Source organism: Papio anubis, chromosome 3 (assembly GCF_008728515.1).
Source record: "Papio anubis isolate 15944 chromosome 3, Panubis1.0, whole genome shotgun sequence".
Classification (NCBI taxonomy): domain Eukaryota; kingdom Metazoa; phylum Chordata; class Mammalia; order Primates; family Cercopithecidae; genus Papio; species Papio anubis.
The window spans coordinates 89924779-89944621 of NC_044978.1; the positions used below are offsets into that span (position 1 = coordinate 89924779).

Here is a 19843-nt window from a genome sequence, read left to right on the forward strand (position 1 = left end):
CCTCCCTCAAGAAGCAGGAGAATCTGTATTTCCTGTTTAATAATCACCTGACTGCATAGAAAGCTCAGGACCCAGCCTTCTGATCTGCCAGTCACCTGTGTACCTTTGTACTTTCTACAGTGAAAGTTGCGACAGGACCTCCCTTTCTCAATAAATTTGTCCGTGGTGGAGAAAATCAGCATGAATACTACAGGCCAAGTAGGTGAAGTCTTATTCTTTATGTTGTGTCATATCTTTGTTAGTTTGTGTGCTCATCTCTTTACCAACATCTAATCACCCAGAGCTAGTCTTTGGGCTCCTAAAGGTGAGAAGCTGTCATAATCATAGTATCTCTCCTCCTTGTTCTCTCCCTTTTTCTTAATTCACTTTATCTGCTTTGACTTCTCTCAGTTCTCTCATCTCTTCAATAAGTAATGTCCAAGCTCTTTATCAGAATTTCCAGAGTCAAAGATATATCCCCTTCTCCAAGGATCTCACAGAGAGACATTAATTATAAAAGAGCAATTATAAAGCAATATACAAGAATAGTAAAGAGAAAGAGGATGGGAGCCTCAAGGAAATGCTCCTAACCCAGTTTGGTTTCCCGGAGGTGATACTGAAGGGGAAATCACTGGAGAAATATGAATTCACCAGGTAAAGACGAAGTGTGTGCAGGCAGATAAAACAACATGAGGAGTAATACAGAGACTGAGAAAATATCCCATGTAAGAAATTTCAGAATATGTTTGGGAGCTGAAAGGTAAAGCCTGGAGCACAAAGTGACGGGATATAAGGTTGGAGAGACTGACAGAGAATCCTGATGTCAGTGGATCCAGTTAAGCAAAGGGTAACAACATCATTTTTAGATAAGAGATTGGTGTGACTAGGATTATACTTCAAATGGCAATGGTATAAAGGGTGATTTCGAAGGTGGTAAAAGCAAGACAGAGATAAAGCAGGAAGCTTTTTCAGTAGTAGCAGGAGTGGAGAAAAGGCGACATATCCCTGAAAAATTTAGACTGTGAAGACTGAGGGAGAGAAAAATTGAGGCTACTTCCCAGGTTTCTATCTTGAGTGAGTGAACACATTGCATGGCTGCTAGTTGAAATAGAGGTAGCAGAGGGAGGAATATATTGAGTGTTTTGTCTACTAGAGCATGGAGGAAGGTGGAAATGGGAAAAAGAAATAATGACACGTTCATGTTTTAACATGTTGAGTTTGAAATACCTCCAGGAACTTCAAAGAGCAAATGAATACATTAGTCTAGGGAGAAATATGCCCCATAAATATAGATTACTCACATAAAGGTACTGGTTGAATCTGCAAAATAGATAAGACCACACAGAAAGAGAATTTATAGTGACAACAGTGGTGGCCTGAAATCAGAACCTTTAAGAACTACCTTGCCACCAACAAATTCTCCAATCTCAGTCTGCCAATAGACACCATTTGATGATTGCCTCCATTCCTTGCTCCATAACTCACCCTTCCACTCCAAAACTGATTTTTCCCATGCTTAGGATCACAAATAACTCCCACACTGTAATGCCATTCCTACCCTGAAACAGCCACCAGGCCACTTTATTCATAGTAATATAAAAAGTATGACATCTGCAATCCCACTACAGGATACCTACCTACAGGAAAATCATATATTAAAGGTATACCTGAACTTGCCTGTTTATTGCAGCACTACTCACAATAGCAAAGATATAGAATCAACCTAATTATCCATCAACGGATGAATGGGTAAACAACATGTGGTATATATACACAATGGAGTACTATTCAGCCACAAAAAAGAATGAGATCCTGTCATTTGCAGCAACAGGGATAGAACTGAAGATCATTATCTTAAGTGAAATAAGCCAGGCACAAAAAGACAAATATCACATGTTCTTACTTAAATGTGAGATCTGAAAAGTTTGAACACATGGAAGTAGAGAGTGGAAAAATAGATAACAGAGACTGGGAAGGGTGAGTGGAGAGGATGATGAGAAGTGGGTTAAAAGGTACAAACATACAATAAGATAGAAGGAATAAATTCAATGTTTGATACCAGAGTAAGATGACTATACTCAACAAAACTGTATTATACTCAGGTAATGTACACCCTGAATACCCTGACTTGGTCACTACACATTATATACATGTAACAAAATTTTTCATGTATCCCATAAATAGGCACAATTTTTTTTTTTTTTTTTTTTTTGAGATGGAGTCTCACTCTGTTGCCAAGCTGGAGTGCAGTGGCATGATCTCGGCTCGCTGTAACCTCCGCCTCCCAGGTTCAAGTGATTCTCCTGCCTCAGCCTCCTGAGTAGCTGGGATTACAGGCACACGCCACCATGCCCGACTAATTTTTATATTTTTAGCAGAGACAGGGTTTCACCATGTTGGGCAGGCTGGCCTCAAACTCCTGACCTCGTGATCCGCCGGCCTCGGCCTCCCAAAGTGCTGGGATTACGGGCGTGAGCCACGGTGCCCGGCCAATAGGCACAATTTTTTTAATTAGAATCTTTAAAAGTATGACATCTATCCTCTTGGTCATGTTACATTTTGTAAATACAGTTGGTATTTGCAAAACTAATACCAACTGAGGCTGATAGTACAAAAAAACTTAAATTGGGGTCAGAAAGACTACCTTCAGCATATATTTATTATTTTTGTTTTCTTGAGTGCAGAAAATTGGACTAATCCAATTTAGTGATTCTATATCACTAATATAGCAATCTTCCAACTCTCAAACTTACGGAGTTTCTCTTTCTGCCCCCATATTCTATTTCCCAGGTTATAAGATGCAAAGCAGCCATACTCTGGAAGCCTGGTGCACCATTTTCTATTGAGGAGGTAGAAGTGGCCCCACCAAAGGCAAAGGAAGTTCGCATAAAGGTAAAACGAACAAACAAAAAAAGTCACACCAAAAGCCAGAGCTTCTTACTGTAAGTTACATATTCTTCTCAGGATATTCAACTCAGAAAAAAAATAAAACTGCATATCTTTGCATTTCTTTTTCATAAACATTTCCATCAATTTTTAAATCCAGCCAGATAAAAGATTAGGGAGGTAAAGCATAGGCTAACTGCCCAAAGAATAAAACTGAGGCTAATTTACAGCTATTGTACTAACTATTAATTTAAAAAATTTCTACCCTCAAGCCCTATTTTAATCTCTACTTGTAAATTTTTATGGCATTCTTCATAATATTTATCTTGAAATATTTTGAATAAAAAATTGTTTGATTACAAACAAATCATAGCTGAGTCTGGAAACTCAAGTTAGAGCTGGAAGGGCCTTAGGAAAACCCGATATTTTACAGATGCGAAGCCTGAAGCCAGCTGCGGTTTAGGGACTGGTCACACAGCTAGTAGAATAAAAATATAGACTAATTTTTCTCGGCTGAGCGTGATAGCTCATCCCTGTAATCCCAGCAGTTTGGGAGGCAAAGGCGGGAAGATTGCTTGAGTGCAGGAGATGACAACAGTTTTTCTCAACCTTGGTTACCTATTTGGAATCAGCTGGAAGCTTTGAAAAATGCTGATAACCAAGTCCCATCCCCAGAAATTCTGAAATTGTGATTTAATTAGTCTGGGGTGCAGCCTGGACATGCAAATTTTTTAAATCACTTCCAGATGGTTCTAATAGGCTTCCTCCAAACTAGAAAATAGTTTACCTGACTTGCAGTTCAGAGTCCTTTGTTATTATTTTAATTATAACAATAAAGAAGAAGTACTGTTTAATGATAGATTACAAAGAGACAGTCATTTTCTAAGTCATCTCATCTGCACAGTTCATGCCTTCTTTTCAGAGCGCCTTCTCCACCCTACATCCCCCATGGAGTAAGCAGTGCGCTATTGGGTTGTCTGCATCCACTCCCCACCCACAGGGTCACAACTCATGCAACCAGGTTTAGACCCTCACTCAAAGACATTCAGCCATTATCAGACAAGCTACACATCTGAAGCTCTCACCAGTGAATTTGAACGAAGATATGGGCACTATAGCAGAGTAAGTGATGGCAGGCAATGGTTAGGTTGGGCAGACTCATCACTGGTAACTGTTTTTAACCATGATCAGCAAAATAAATGGAGAAAGCCGATCTGCAGAGAATAATAGGTGAATGCAACTATGCCCATATTGAATCAAGTAAAGAGATAAAGAGAAGGACTATTTGGTAAATGTCTAGGTCTATGAGGTCTGACAGCACTTTCTACAGTTGGGTCGCAGGTAATTCAGGCAATTTTATGATATTGTTCCAATAATCCTCCTTTTACATGCACAAATTTCAATATATTTCATTTCTTGACTAAGGAGTGTGTGTGTGTGAGTGTGTGGCTGCGTGTATGCAAACTTCATATTTATTTTAGAAATGAAGAAACTGAGACCCAGAAAGAAAAATTTACCCCCAAGTTCACACAGTTGAGAAGGGGGAGAGCCAGTTTTTCACCCCTGAACTCTTAACCACTGTTCTGGAGTGCCTTCATTTTAAACTGTCTGGCTAACTTACAATAAAGTGAGATTATGACTTGTACAAATAACAAAACTATAAAACTCACTTGTAAAATAAATTAATGTTTTAATTATATTATAATAGGAAACATTATTCCTTTGCCTCCTGTGTTCCAATTTATTTATTTTATTCTATCTTATTTTATTTCATTGCATTTTATTTCATTTTAGAGACAGGGTCTCACTCTGTCACCCAGACTGGAGTGCAGTGGTACAAAATCATAGCTCACTGGAGCCTCGAACTACTGGGCTCAAGTGATCTTCCCAGTTCAGCCTCCCAAGCAGCTTGGACTACAGGTGCATGCCACCATGCCTGGCTAATTTATTTATTTATTGTAGAGATGGGGGTCTCACTATTTTGCCCAGGCTGGTCTCAAACTCCTGCCCTCGAGTGATTCTCCTCCCTCAGTCTCCCAAGATGCTGGAATTTTAAGCATAAGCCACTGCACTCAGCTCAATTCCTTTATTTTTATAATTGGTCTTTCTCCTCCACACTTCCACCTACAAGCTCAGTGAAGCCAATTGAGACCTCAGACATCAAGTCACACTGTAATTTTACAGCTTCTCTTCTGACCCCATTCTACCCACCCTCCCCAGTAAATTTTCAATCATAATCTTGATTCTGAAATCAGCTAATGAAAAACATTTCATTGCTTTAACAAATTATTATTGACCCTTCCCTAGAATTAAAACTGATAAGAAATGAATGCAGTGTATAAATGGAGAATATCAAACTAGCAAAAAGCCTTACAATCAACAACTCTAAAACGCCATTATCTGAAACAGCGGGAACTGCAGTACTCTTTGCCTTCCATGCAGGTTGTGGCCACCGGACTGTGTGGTACAGAGATGAAAATATTGGGGAGTAAACACTTGGACCTCTTGTATCCCACCATCTTGGGTCATGAAGGGGCTGGAATCGTTGAGAGTATTGGAGAAGGAGTAAGCACAGTGAAACCAGGTAGGAATTAGCACCTGGTAATAGAAAAAAGCAACAACTTGGAACCAACATCAAGAAAATTATAAGCACCCCTTAAGTATGTCAGGATCAAGTGAAATAAAAGGTGAAATGTTGCCAACTTCTTAGAAAAGGAGGGATAATTACTTGTAAGTTACATAAAATACTAAATATATTGTATTCTTTGCATTTACATTTTGAAAATAAGAAGAAAACAAGAAGTAGAATGCACTGAAACTGGACTTGAAAGTACAAATGAGACAAACATTTATGAAAAAAGGTTGAATAATTTAAATAATTATTGAACAATTATTTAAATGAGGCATTATGATAAACAATCAAACATATTAGTGGAACCAAATAAAGCAGCAGTCCCAGATTGGATCCAAATAAACATAAGAAGTTAATGCAGCATGAGGTTTGTCTTTCAAACTCAAGAGGGGAAACAGATTATTCAACAAATTGTGTTGAAACAACTAGATAGTTATCTGGACTAAAAAAGTAAATTGGGTTGCCATCTCATTCTTTATATAAAAAAATTATACATGAATCTAAAAATTAAATGTGAAAAGGAAAACCATAGAAGTACTATAAAATAACATGGGAGAACACTGTATTATCTAGGAGGAGGGAAGAAAATTTTAATCAATACAAAAAAATACCCAGAAGATATAAAATAAATATTTATATAGATAAATTTGACAATGTAAAAATTACATAGATTCTGCATGTTTAAAAAAACCCCAGAAGTCAAAACCCAGTAGGACAATGGACCAATTTTCTTAACATAGAAATAATTTCTTTAAAAGCAATTGTTAAAAGCTGAGTAGAAAAATGGGCAAACAAAATACATATCTAGTTTAAAGAAATGTACATATATACGTGTGTGTGTGTGTGTATATATATGAATGCTCTTAAATACATTAAAATATGCCCAACCTCAGACATATTAAAAATAAATAACATTTTAAAAGGCTGGGGGGTGGGAAAAATGGAGAGATGTGGTCAAATGGTATATAATTTCTGCTAGATTGGAAAAATAAGTTTTTTGAGATCTATTGAACAGCATGGTGATTACAGTTAATAATAATGAATTATACTATATTTCAAAATTGCTAAGAGTATACATCTCAAATGTTATCACCACAAAATATAAATCTTCAAGTGTTTAACATATTAATTAGCTTGATTTAATCATCCCATACTATATACACATAATATCACATTGTACTCCATAAATATATAATTTGTCAATGTACAGTAAAATTTTTAAATGCAATGAAGAAACACTTTTTATCTAGCAGATTGGCAAAGGTTAAGAAGTTTGATAATATGTAGGGTTGACAAGAATATAGGCAGACAGCTCCCTCATATCTTATTGTTTGGAACGTAGATTTTCTGGATTTGTAGATTTGCTCAACTCTAAATGTGGCAATATGTAATATCATTTAAATGTAGATATTCTTGGACACAACAGTTTCAGTTCTAGAAACTTATTTCTAGATATATGTTCATATATTCATTTTCTATTGCTGCTGGAAAAAATCACCACAAATATAACATTTTAAAGCAACACAAATGTATTATCTTAGTTTCCATAGATCAGAAATCTGAGTGGGCTTGGCTGGGTTTTCTGCTCACATTTCAAGGTCAAAATCGTAGTAGCCAAGTGGGTCCTTATCTGGAGCCTCTGGAGAAAAATCGACTTCCAAGTTCATTCAAGTAGTTTTCAGAATCCAATTCCCTGAGGCTGTAGGACTGAGGTCCTTATTTCCTCACCAGCGGTCGGCTCCGTGAAATTGCTCACATTTCTTCTTCTGTGGCACCTTCCAGCCTTGAAGTAGCCATGGCCCACTAAATCCTTCCACAGGTGTTAAGTCACTTTTACTTCCTCTTCTGCCTTCCTCTGCTCTTCTTTCAATGGCTCATGTGATTACCTTGAGTCCACCTGGATAATTCAGTATAATCTCCCTATCTTAATGTCAACTGATTAGTAACTTTAGTTACATCTAGAGAGTACCCCTTGCCACATAGCGTAACATACTCACAGGCATGATACCACAACATAGTCACAGTTTCTAGGGATTTGTGCAGGATATCTTTGGGAGGACATTTTAGAACTCTGTCTACAACAAGATACTCATTGCATTATTGGTTTTAGTGTTGGGGCGGAGGGAAACAAAGAACAACCTAAATATCTATCAGTGTTCATGGCACTGATTAATGATGGAGCACTATATGTACTAAAATAGAAAGCTCCATGATAGAGTGTTAAGTAAAAAAGCTAGGCCCAAACCAGGGTAGATGGTATGCTTACCTTTGCATTTTTCAGCTCTGAAAAATATCATTGTTACTGGTCAGAGTACCTGTCTCTAAGATGGGGAACTGGGGAATAGAGTGATAATTTTTACTTTTGTGCAGTTTAAATTTTTACCATATGTATGTGTTACTTTTTAAAAAATAAAAATAAATAAAATAGAAGAAACTAAATCTTAATAAGGTTTTTAACTAAAAGTATAAAACAAATTTATCTGGTTTACAGTGTTAGACCATGGGGGCAGCCAGTAAAATACATCACAGGCAAGCTCTTCTAATCATGTCCTGATACTTTGACCACTACTACAGAAGTCTGCCTACCTTTGATCTCTAAGGTCAAGAAGAAAGGGTTGATGTCAAACACAGAGAACAGCATAGAAGCAATTTTTTTCTCCCCAATCCAGAACTTATTCTGTGAGTATGTGGTATCCATACTATTTTAAATTCAATCCCTGAGAAAGGAAATTAGTGTTGAAAATGTAAGAAGAGATAAGACTTGACTGAATGGATATATGACAAAAAACTATTTGATACTCCAAGAAGAACTCACAAAGGAGGCAAATCTGGAGCCAGTTCCTCAATATTCAGCCACTGAGCCCAGGGCTGGGCCCAGATGCTGAAGACATTCTCTCTTTTTGTAAGTATTTGATTTGCTTTGTGGTATCAAGAACAACTGAATGTGGAAATAATTCTCAGCTGTCATTTCTTCTTGGGTGCCTTGTTCTCAAAATCCTGAAAGACAGCTATCTGTTTCCTTAAAAAATGATATGTTAATAAGACATGATTTTGCTCTTAGGTGACAAAGTTATCACACTCTTTCTGCCACAGTGTGGAGAATGTACCTCTTGCTTGAATTCTGAGGGCAATTTTTGTATACAAGTCAAGTAAGTTTTTACTAATATTTTCTTTTTGAAAACTTAATTCACTTTCATTGGAGAAGATCTAAACTTTCTAACTCAAAATAAACTTTGTGTGTGTGTATGTGTATTTTTTTTTCTTTTTTGTCCATAAAAGACAGTCAAAACCCCAACTGATGTCTGATGGTACCAGCAGGTTTACCTGCAATGGAAAATCAATATATCACTTTGGTAATACCAGCACCTTCTCTGAATACACAGTGATAAAGGAAATCTCAGTTGCCAAGATTGATGCAGTTGCTCCTCTGGATAAAGTATGCCTAATTAGCTGTGGCTTTTCCACTGGGTTTGGTGCTGCAATCAATACTGCTAAGGTGAGGGGCATTTATACCCATTTGGAATGGAATTATTGGGATATGGAGTTGAAAGGCCTCATGCATCTTGGTCATGTCTTATCATATCAAAGGAAAAATCCCAAGCCTGACTCCAAACATCCTTGAATTCTCTGCTATCTACCTAGTCTTCCCACACCCTCTTCAACATTTTTCCCATTCCCTCTCGGTCAGTAGTAAATGACAGATTAAGTCTGGATGCCATTCACAAGTGGAAATATCAGGAATTCCTGAAAATTAAATCTAACATAGTTACAACATGACTCTGTGGCCTTTTATATTCCAATTTATCCTTTCTTTCCTTAGACAAATATTTCTGGAGCCATTTACTGTCCCAGGTGCGAGAATTCAGCAGCTAACAAAACTCATGAAGTTAATATTATATTGCATGATATATTAGGTAGTAATAAATGCTAATAAAAAGAAAAGGAGAGCAAAGGAACCAAGTGATGAAGGAATTGTTACTACGTTAGACAGATTGACCAGGGGATCCCATTCTGGCTGAATGGGCTGCTATTGAACTCTTATTTCTAAAACATCACTGAAACCTTCCCAGCTCCCTTCTTAAAGATGCTGTTGAATTTTGTCCATCAGTCCCAATACTATACAGAGAGAAAGAATAGAAAAAAAATTTTAATTAGTCCTATGTAGGACAGTACTCAATTTTTTTAAAAAAAGCCTTTGCCTTCACAAGACATTGACCCTATAAGTAATGAAAATTTTACAGATACCAAAAGAAAGAGAGAGAGGGAGAGAGAGAGAAAAAAATGGTTGTAGGAAGATAGAGATAATTTTAAAGAACTCAAAAAAATCTGGAATTAAATACACTGTCAAATAAGTCTTAAGATTCAATGAAAATTCATTTAAACTACTACTCAGACTAATTCCTATGACTTGAAACTCTGCTTTCAGGTAGTTTTTTGTTCCTGTGACAAGAGTATTCCATATCTAGAAATATTTTTAAAAATTCAAACTTTCTAGTTATAATACATTATGTATGTAAACATCGTTTGCTTATGACTCATTAAAAAATACATGCATATAGACTTAGCCTTCCCAAATGAGTAAAGATGTACATTCTCTTTGCTTTTTGTTTTCTGGGTTTTCTGCCTGTATGTGTTTAGGTGACTCCAGGTTCTACCTGTGCTGTGTTTGGCCTGGGAGGAGTTGGCTTGTCTGTTGTCATGGGTTGTAAAGCGGCAGGAGCAGCCAGGATCATTGGAGTGGACGTCAACAAGGAGAAATTTAAGAAGGCACAGGAATTGGGTGCCACTGAGTGCCTCAACCCTCTGGACTTAAAGAAACCCATTCAAGAAGTTTTATTTGATATGACAGATTCTGGTATAGACTTCTGCTTTGAGGCCATTGGAAATCTGGACACTCTGGTATGTAATCCTCTGGAGTGAAAATTACCAATACTTTTACCAGTCATCATTTTAGATTATAGTTGGATGAGCTTTCTTAAATTCCCTCCACTTTGCTCTAGTTAATTTTCTTTGTGTTCCATGACATCTCAGCTGGTGCCCTCTGTCTACTCCTACAAATTTATTCACTATCCCAGATACTAAATCTAGAACTTTCATATAATTTCAAAGCCAGAAGTTTTAAGCAAGATAAGGTTAAAATTTGATTAATGACCTTACAAATCAATGTGCTTTTCACTTTCGGTAGTCTTTCATGTCAGATCTGATATAAGTTTCCAAGAAAAATATTTACTAGTCATGATTAAACGGGTTCATTTCAAAACTGAAGGGGAAAAAAGTGGTGGTTTTTCTGGCTAAACATGGTTTACATAAGAGAATAGAAACTGAGGGGAAGTTACTTCAAAATCTGAGGCTTGTTTTCTTTGGAGATTTGGAGAAATAGTGTATTATTGGGTTGTATGGCTCTGTCTTCTAGTCAGCTGTATGGAAACTCAACAACTGCCTCTTCCAACTTGGGCTCTTTTCCCAGCATAAAAAATATTTTCATGACTCACCATACATAAATTCCTTTATTGTAAGAAGATACAGCAAAACCTTTCTCACACTCTTACTCTGAGAAATAGCCTTTGAACATAATGAATGTAACGGTATCTGTTTCTCACTTTAGTAGCATCTTATTATATAAATATCTGTCTTCTTAGCTGTCTAAAAGAAAAATGTCAATTCTTACCAGCCACCTGCGTCAGTAATAATTTTTATAAAAATTATTTTTATTATTATCACTACTGTGGATGTTTTTACTATTTTCATTTTTGTTATTTCCATTTATTGAGTCCTAAAATGCCAGGTACTATACTAGGCAACATACAAGATCTTATATGTGTTTCATAGCATCCTTACAAGATAAATGTTATTTCAAATGAGAATAGGGAGAATCAGAAAAGAAAGTCATAGACCATTCAGGAGTTAAGCTGAAATTAAGATGCAGGCTCAATCCTCACATACATTTTTTAACCCCTGTACTGTATTGCATCACTTTATAACAGGCAGCTGCCCTCGCCTCCTGCAATGAGAGCTATGGGGTCTGTGTGGTTGTTGGGGTGTTGCCTGCCGGTGGTCAACTCAACATCAGTGGCCAGTTATTCTCAGGACGTTCTTTGAAGGGTTCTGTTTTTGGAGGTATGGATGAAGCAGGAAAGGGTGGAAATGCCTGAGGAGGTGAAGGTGGGAAATAGAAAAATATATCATAAACGCTTAAGAAAGGACATAAAACAACAGCTTTATATTACAAATTTTTTTCAATATATGAATACCCAATATAAAGGGATGGATAGTGGGTGTATCTAGTTCCTCTTGGAAAGCTTTTTCTCATGCAAAGATGGAAAAGAGGTTTTTTAATTGATTGGTTAAGAATCCAGTGTCCAAAGTTTAAAGCAAACTCTAAATTGAAAAGAAGGCAATATTGTAATCTATAACTATACTTCAGCGAAATTATACACCTGCCAGCTGGGATTCTTTGGAGGATATACTTAGCCATTAGTTGTCGTTGTTCAACTCATGTAAAATCTTATCCCAAACAAATGAGTTGTCATGCTACCAACTCAAATATATTAAACACAATGGATTCATGATTTAAAAGAAATACTATTGATAAAAAAGTAAGAATGATTTTACCCCGAGGAAAAATATCTTATCATAGAATCCTTTGATTTTCTGTTTGTGTTTTGTTTTGTTTTGTTTTGTTTTTTACCTGTCCTGGAACATTTTTACAGACTTTAGAAGAGTATTTTATTGAAAAAGTAGAAGACAAACTAAATTAAATAAATCTGCTTAAGATTCTGGGCTCTTAAGCAAGAAATCTGAAATTTATGAAGAAATGTATTTATCCAGAAACTCTGGGCAATCTGAATGCCTGGACAAAAAGAGATGAGAATTAGAGGAGTACCTGAATTACTTGCACAAGGGAGCTATCTGTAGTCCCCAAGTAAGCTATGGCAGCATGTTATTACGAATATTAGAAGCCTTGCCTAACTCATTTATAAAGAGTAGATACATGGCAGGACCAGTAAGAAAAAAATAATAATAATTCAGTTATACATATAATCTATTAAATAGAGGAATTGTAATTTCAGTAACAGCCATAACCCAGAAATTGTCATTCCCCACATGAATATAAGCTTGCTTACCTACTTTTTACCCTTCGAGTTTCATGTCAGTTTTTAAAACTCTTCCCATGGCTTATTTAATCTTCTCATAACTGTAATTTTGGTTCCTCTATTTAAGATCATTGAATACACCCATTGCCATTTCTCTCTATTGTATTTATAGATGATAATGTTAATTCAAAATATACATACTCAGCTAAGTCTTGTAAAAATAAGATCACCAATATTCTTAAAGCCCTCAGTGAATGAACCTGATTCACTGGCCACTCTAGCACTCATACAGTGATCATTAATGTAAATCACTTTATTCCACAAATAGTATAGTCCTCTGGTTCAATGATTTTCAATCAACAATAGCATTTAATGGGTGTTGGGCAGTCCTGCTAAACCTCCTACCATGTGCAAAATAAAGAATGTTCCCCACCCAAAATGCCAGGAGTGTCCTTGTTGAGAAACACTGCCTAGTCCCGTCTGTGATCCTAGAATTTTCCTTCCTGTCATTTGGTTGAAATAATAAAAAAGTGGGGGGTTGATATAGATGTAAAAATGCTTTATCAGATCACCAATCAAAATATAAAAACAAATAGATATATACACTGGCCCTTCATGTCATGACGTAGAGCAGTAATTAGAATTCTTGGTTACATATAACAGAAACCAACTTAAATTAAAAATAAATCTATTGGAAGAGTTTGTGATAGTTTGGGGAATAAGTTGGGGAGCCTAACCCAAGCTGGAACCAAGAAAAGCAAGTAACTGCCAAGATTCTATCACAGAATAATCTGCATAGAACACTGAGCAGATTACGCCACATTACACTTTGCACAATTACACCACACCCGCCCTTTCCAGCAATGAGCAGACTGCCAAATTCTGTGTGGTAACTCACTGAGCATGGCACTTAGCAGACTTCTAAATTTAATGCATTTCTTGAAAATCATGGGAATAGAGAAAATACAATGCTAAACTTATCTTACCTTAGCTAACTCCATCTTTGCTTGTGTAATTCTTACTTCCAGAAAGCACATTTTATTCTTGCATTGCTTTGTACACATTCTTTTCCCAAGAGCTTTCATTGGGACCACTGCCACAGTGAGAGTTCTTCTTTTCCTTTAAGCTATTTGATTCTTTTATGAAGCGGCAGATCAAAACATACACATGAGGGCATGCACACACACACAAAAATGTGCTATATTTAACATTTGAATTGCTTCTTTCCATGATTCGCAAGACCTTGGCCTTTGTTATACATTAGATATGGATTCACTGCTCTCCACAGATTGCAACATGACACCAGGAACACCTCACGGCAAGGTTCACGGTCTATCTGCTTTGAATTAATTATCCTCTGTAGTACCATCTCCTTTAGGAACCCAACCCTCTACATAAGGTGTGTGGTTGGGGTAGGCATTCTCCTGATGACTGAGGCAAGTAAATGGGACAGCCTTAGATTTTCTCAGTCAAAGCCAGCATCTTCAGCAGTTACTTTAAATGGCCTTTCCTTCATAATGAAGCCTCATGTATAAAATTCATCACTAATCTGTATTTTCAGGCTGGAAGAGCAGAGAGCACATCCCTAAACTGGTTGCTGATTATATGGCAGAGAAGTTGAATCTAGATCCACTAATTACTCATACTCGGAGTCTTGATAAAATCAATGAAGCAGTTGAATTAATGAAAACTGGAAAATGGTAAACTGCCCACATAAATTTTATGTCTGTGTGTTTGAGACCAAGAGAAAGGGTGTATGGGCCTGGGAGTAGAAGAAAAGTCGTCCCTGCTGCAGAAGTTATATACAGATGAATGAAGAGGCTTTCAGGAATTTGTAAAGCATCTCCTTCCCCTCTGCATTTTGTTTTATTTGTAACTAATAAAATACATAATCCTGACAGTATTTAAGTGTTCCCCTACCGTTACCTTTGCCATTAGCACTGTATTTCCAATATGGCTTTTTTTTTTTTCATGACATATTAATGGAAGTCAGCTTGTAAAATTGTATGTCAAGTTTAAAAACATAAGAATGTAGTTTACAAATAGGCCATTGTTGTATTTGTTGTTCTACTTTGGGGCAGGAGAGGAATTATTCATAGGATTCCAAATTCTGAATCCTATCTTGGGCCCAAAAAACAGAAACCAGTCATAACCCAGAAATTGGCATTCCCCACATGACTATAAACTTGCTTGCCTACTTTTTACCCTTCAAGTTTCATGTCATTTTTTTAAAATCTTCCCATGGCTTATTTAATCTTTCATTTTTCACCTAAACTAAAGAGAAGAAAATCTAGTTTACTGGTCTACAAAGTGAGAATTTGAAATCCACAACACAAATATTGCTCTAGAAATGTTCCAACCTTTTCTTTCTTCTTTTTTTCAGTATCCGCTGTATCCTGATACTTTAAGTACAGACTCCGAAGGATATTTCACCAACTCAATGGCATTCGATGTAATTTTCATGATTTAGAAGAATTATTCACACAATCCTGTTTCTATATTCTGACTTCTGATTCACTCCTCAGTGGACCTACATCTGGCTTCTGACCTAACCATTTCATCAAAATTGTTCTTATGTAACCCAGTGTCACCCAGGATCAGCCTCCTTTTCAGAGCTAGATTAAGGTTGGCTTGAATCTCCCAACTCCACATCCTTCAGACATAAAAGATCAACGCAACATGCTTCCATTTTCATAGTTCCTCTACCTGTGGACCTTTATATTCTTGTACACTATGTCTCTCTCACAGGCCTAGACATGAAACTCTGCCATTTTACTCCGAAGAAACAAAACTCCGCATTAATGAGTCTATTGAAGATTCAGGTTAACCTGAATCAAGTTAACCCAGTCTCAAATGCTCACTTATCGCATCTCTTTGGCAAAAATTTCTCCTCTCGTGGATTGCCAAAGGAAATTCAAATTATTCTTCAATTGCTCAGGATGATTTGACTATCAGCAGCTCATAGTACCCATCTTCATAGCTAAGCCACCTAGGGATCCAGCAGAAAAAAAAGGGGGTGAGGGGAGTCATCATTTACCAGGATCCACACTTCCTACAAAGCAGTTGTAATATTAAACAGCAAAACTGCTTTTTATTCCAAACTTCACATAAAACAGGAATAATTGTATACTTTCTTACTAATGTGTCCCATGGAGTTCTTCCTCCAAGAAGTGGCTAAGGGGAAAATGAGCCCCAGTAATTCTTTGTGGCATCCAATCCTTCTACCCTGACCCTTTGACTTTCTGCCCCAGCCCTTCTTAGTTCTCCTAGAATTAGGACTAAGGTTAAGTGCCCTCTTGGGATATGACTTCCTTCCTTTCCTCTCAATACAAAAAAAGCCTCTTGATACAAAAAGAACCCCCATACACAAAACAACAGTTCCCTTCCTAGTTGCAGGCTCTTCTACTCCAGCTGGACTCCCCTAGCTCTGGGCTCCAACTAGATCACAGAGGGGCCTCTGCATGTCAGCAAACTTTGGCTGACCTTGGGAGACCAAAAAACAGAATATCATGTTTTGCTCTAAACAAAATAGTTTCCTGATTTAACATTGGCCAGGAAGGTGGGCTGCACCCTCAGTCTCTCTCTGCCGTCATGGTTTTCACATGGTATCAAAGGACTCTCATGAGAGTCTGATTCTCATGAGTTGGGCATCCTGTGTTTCCCTTTAGGGGCCTGCTCCCTTCAAATAGAGGAGATGGGTGCTATGAAACCTATTCACTCTGGACTTGGGATGGCTCTTCTCCATCTTCCCAAGTCTGAGCTGGAGCCTCCATGCCCAACTCTGCTCTGCTCTTCTATTTCCTGACAGCAGCTAAGGCATGCTCCTGTTCTGCCCCCAAATTAACCTTACTAACAACAGTGAGAACTCGGAGGAGTCTTCAGGTCTTGGGAAATCCAAGTTTTCCCAGAAATGTTTTGTTGTAAACAGCGTCCACACTCTGCTCCAATAAAGCTCAGTTCCTTAAGCAACTTTGAATGCCTTGTTATGTTGTAGCTCATTGCAAAATTCACCTAATTTTATCACAAATGCAGGAACTTTTTTTTTCTTCCTGTTAATATACAATCAAACATATTATCAAGTACTGGAGACTATCTACATCACTATATAACCATTCACTGTTGTTGCCAGTTTCAAGACCACATTTGAATCCTATCAGGCCCAGTAAACTCTGTGAATAGACTCTGTGAACTGTCTCTGAGTCCCACTGTTTTGTCCACATTAAATGTCTTGTTTTAAGCACAAAGCAAAATCTTTCTTTCCAATCCCTGTCACTGTACTTCCCTAGACAGTCACTACATGGGGGCAGTTTACAGACTTCAGCAATGTTTACCTAACTCCAGATCCACACTATAAGAGTCCAGCCTTCAGGGAGAACTATAGTTTTTTCCAGCTTTTGCGTGCATAATGAGAAGCTTTAAGCTTTTCATATTTTTACCTGAGAACAAGAATAATTACATTCTAGGCTATCACCCAACAATAATAAAATAATGTGTGTCCATACAATATAAATGCCTCATACTAACACACAAGGTCCATGCAGAAGCCGATAATTGCACCACCAGGAATATGCACTATCAGACATTGAGAGTTAATGTGCCCTGACAATTTTCAAGTGAGAACCATCAGCTCCTACATATTCGCAAGGAAGCCTTTATATTGGTGTTGGCACAAGCTTCTGAAAATGTTTTAAATCCTATACACACCCTCAGTTTCCTATTAAATGTTGTAAGTTTACACTAGGGTTCTCTCTCTCTAGTGGTGAAATTTGACATTTGCTTACACAATAATTTCAAAAGAATCTGATTTCTCCCACTTATTTATCTCTAGCATCATTCATAAGCCAGGTGACCAATCATTGGAGGACTGACAAGAATATGAACTTCATTCTCCGTTGTTTTTTTTTTTTTTTTTTTTTGCCTTTTTGATGAGCTTTAATAGTCTCTTAACTAATCACTCACTCAACCAACATTTATTTAGTAATGTACATAGTATTGAAGACACAAAAATGATTCATACAGCTTGACATCTAGGGACACATATATGAAAGTAATCAAAATGCAATATAATAGCTATTATGTCAGAGGAACAATCAACCAATAAACAGAGGGAAAATAATTAGTCCTACCTAGAAGAGATTAGAGAAAAATTCACAGAGAAGGAAACCTTGAGTTGAGCCTCGAAGGGTGCATCAGGTTTTACCAAGTAGAGAAAGAATATTGCAAACCTATGTAATAGCATGAGAAAAGTTCAAGTTGGTGAAAGAGTATGGTCTGTGATGGTGTATATGAGAAAGGTGGGAGAGAGGTGTGGCTGGACCAAACAATGAAGAGGGGGAAGGATTTCATTCTATAGACTAGGGATAGTTACAGAAGGTTTTCAAGGAAAGGATTGGCATGCCCAAATCTGTGTTTCAGAAAAAAAACATGACTTTTCAGCCTGGGCAACATAGCAAGACCTATTCTCTACAAAGAGTTTTAAAAAATATAAAAAAAAAATAAAAATAAATTAGTCAGACATGGTGGTATATGCCTCTAGTCCCAACTACTTGGGAGGCTGAGATAGGAGAATCTTGAGCCAAGGAGTTGGAGGCTGCAGTGTGCCAGGATTATGCTACTGCTCTCCACCCTGGACAAAAAAAGTGAGACCCTGTCTCATAAAAAGAAAAAAAAAATCCTTTGGCAGCACTGTGGAGGACAGTAGGAAGATGACAGAGACTGGAAGTAGGAAAAATAATTGACAAGCTGTGCATTAAGGCACAATTGAGAAGCTGTTTATGAAGGTGCAAATAAGGAGAAAAATTTTGCATCTAAAGCCAATAGCTGTGAGTACAAGTTACACAATGGGTTTTTGTAGCTGCTGCCATCAGTGCCTCATCCATATTCCTAGGACCTTACCACTTCCCTGTGCCCTATTGGCTTTCAGCTGCTGGTGTTGGCACTCTCATGTCTGAGGGCTTTTGCCAGAACTATAGAAGATTGATCTGCCTACTTCTGTTAAAGCAGTCCAGAAGACCTGGGGAATTTATGCCCCACCAAGCAGCCCTCCACAAGTGACTGGTAGAAGTCTCTACAAAATAAACAAGGCCAGAGAGTTTTCCATGGGATAAAACTCTAGTTGTCTACTTTGGTAGCCAGTTTTAAAATGCACTCTTACACCCATGTTTATAACAACATTGTTCACAATAGCCAAAAGGTAGAAGCAGCCCAAATATTAACTGATGGATAGATGGTGTATTGGTCCATTCTTCAGTTGCTATAAAGAAACATCTCGGTAATTTATAAAGAAAAGAGGTTTAATTGGCTCACAGTTCCACAGGCTATACAGGTTATACAGGAAGCACGATGCTGGCATCTGTTGAGCTTCCAAGGAGGTTCAGGAAACTTAAAATCACGGCAGAAGGCAAAGGGAGAGCAAGCCATCTCACATGGTGGGAGCAGGAGCAGGGGGTAGGGAGGTGCTGCACACTTTTAAACAATGAGATCTTGCAATAACTCACTCACTATCATGAGAGAAGCGCCAAGAATATGGTGTTAAATCATTCATAAAGGACCACCACCATGATCCAATCACCACCCACCAGGCCCCTTCTCCAACACTGGGGATTACAATTCGACATGAGATGTGGGTGGGGACACAGACCCAAACCATATCAGATGGATAAACAAAATGTGGTGTGTACATATGGTAAAATATTTTTCAGCCTTAAATAGGGTGAAATTCTGACATATGCTATGGCATGGATGGCTTATTTCACTTAGCATAATGTCTAAGTGACATGTTAATATCATTAAGCTAAGTGAAATAAGCCAGTCACAAAAGTACAAATACTATATGTTCCACTTACATGAGGTACCTAGAGTAGTCAAATTCATAGAGACCAAAAGTAGAATGGTGGTCGCCAGGGCTACAGGGAGGGGAGAATTAGGAATTAGTTTGAGAGATAGTTCTTGGCCTGTTGCTGGGCTTTGGTGGAAACTGAATGTTTAAATATGGGTCATCAAGTCACCATGTGACCTGAACTGCCTATCATGAACTGGGTGCTTTCTGACCCATGTAGCCATAAAGTGGGTCATGCACAGCAGCATTCCATCATCAAATGGAAGTGGTATATACGTGATCGGGCTTGAGCAGGTCCTGAAGGCACAAGTAAGTTACATGAGGAAGTGGCTCAAATACCCATGGCCTCCACTCCTGCCACACTGTCTTCTCTCCCCCAGCCTGCACCGAAGGCTTCAAGGGGAGTTCCCTATG

General features: G+C 37.6%; 1 protein-coding gene and 1 long non-coding RNA gene across 2 annotated transcripts; one reads left to right on the forward strand and one right to left on the reverse strand.

Moving 5' to 3' along the window:
• Positions 1 to 71: 71 nt before the first annotated feature.
• Positions 72 to 16567, forward strand: ADH6 (alcohol dehydrogenase 6 (class V)). Its single transcript, XM_003898996.5, has 9 exons — positions 72 to 198; positions 2770 to 2871; positions 5308 to 5449; positions 8559 to 8646; positions 8777 to 8993; positions 10136 to 10396; positions 11482 to 11614; positions 14153 to 14291; positions 14975 to 16567. The coding sequence occupies exons 1-9, from the start codon at positions 181 to 183 to the stop codon at positions 14997 to 14999; spliced, it is 1125 nt and encodes a 374-aa protein (XP_003899045.1). The 5' UTR covers positions 72 to 180; the 3' UTR covers positions 15000 to 16567.
• On the reverse strand, positions 14537 to 19226 carry LOC110743300. The gene is made up of 2 exons (XR_002522127.2): positions 18898 to 19226; positions 14537 to 15580 (listed from the first exon to the last, which is right to left on the reverse strand). It is a non-coding gene; the product is annotated as an uncharacterized LOC110743300 (long non-coding RNA).
• Positions 19227 to 19843: the final 617 nt, after the last annotated feature.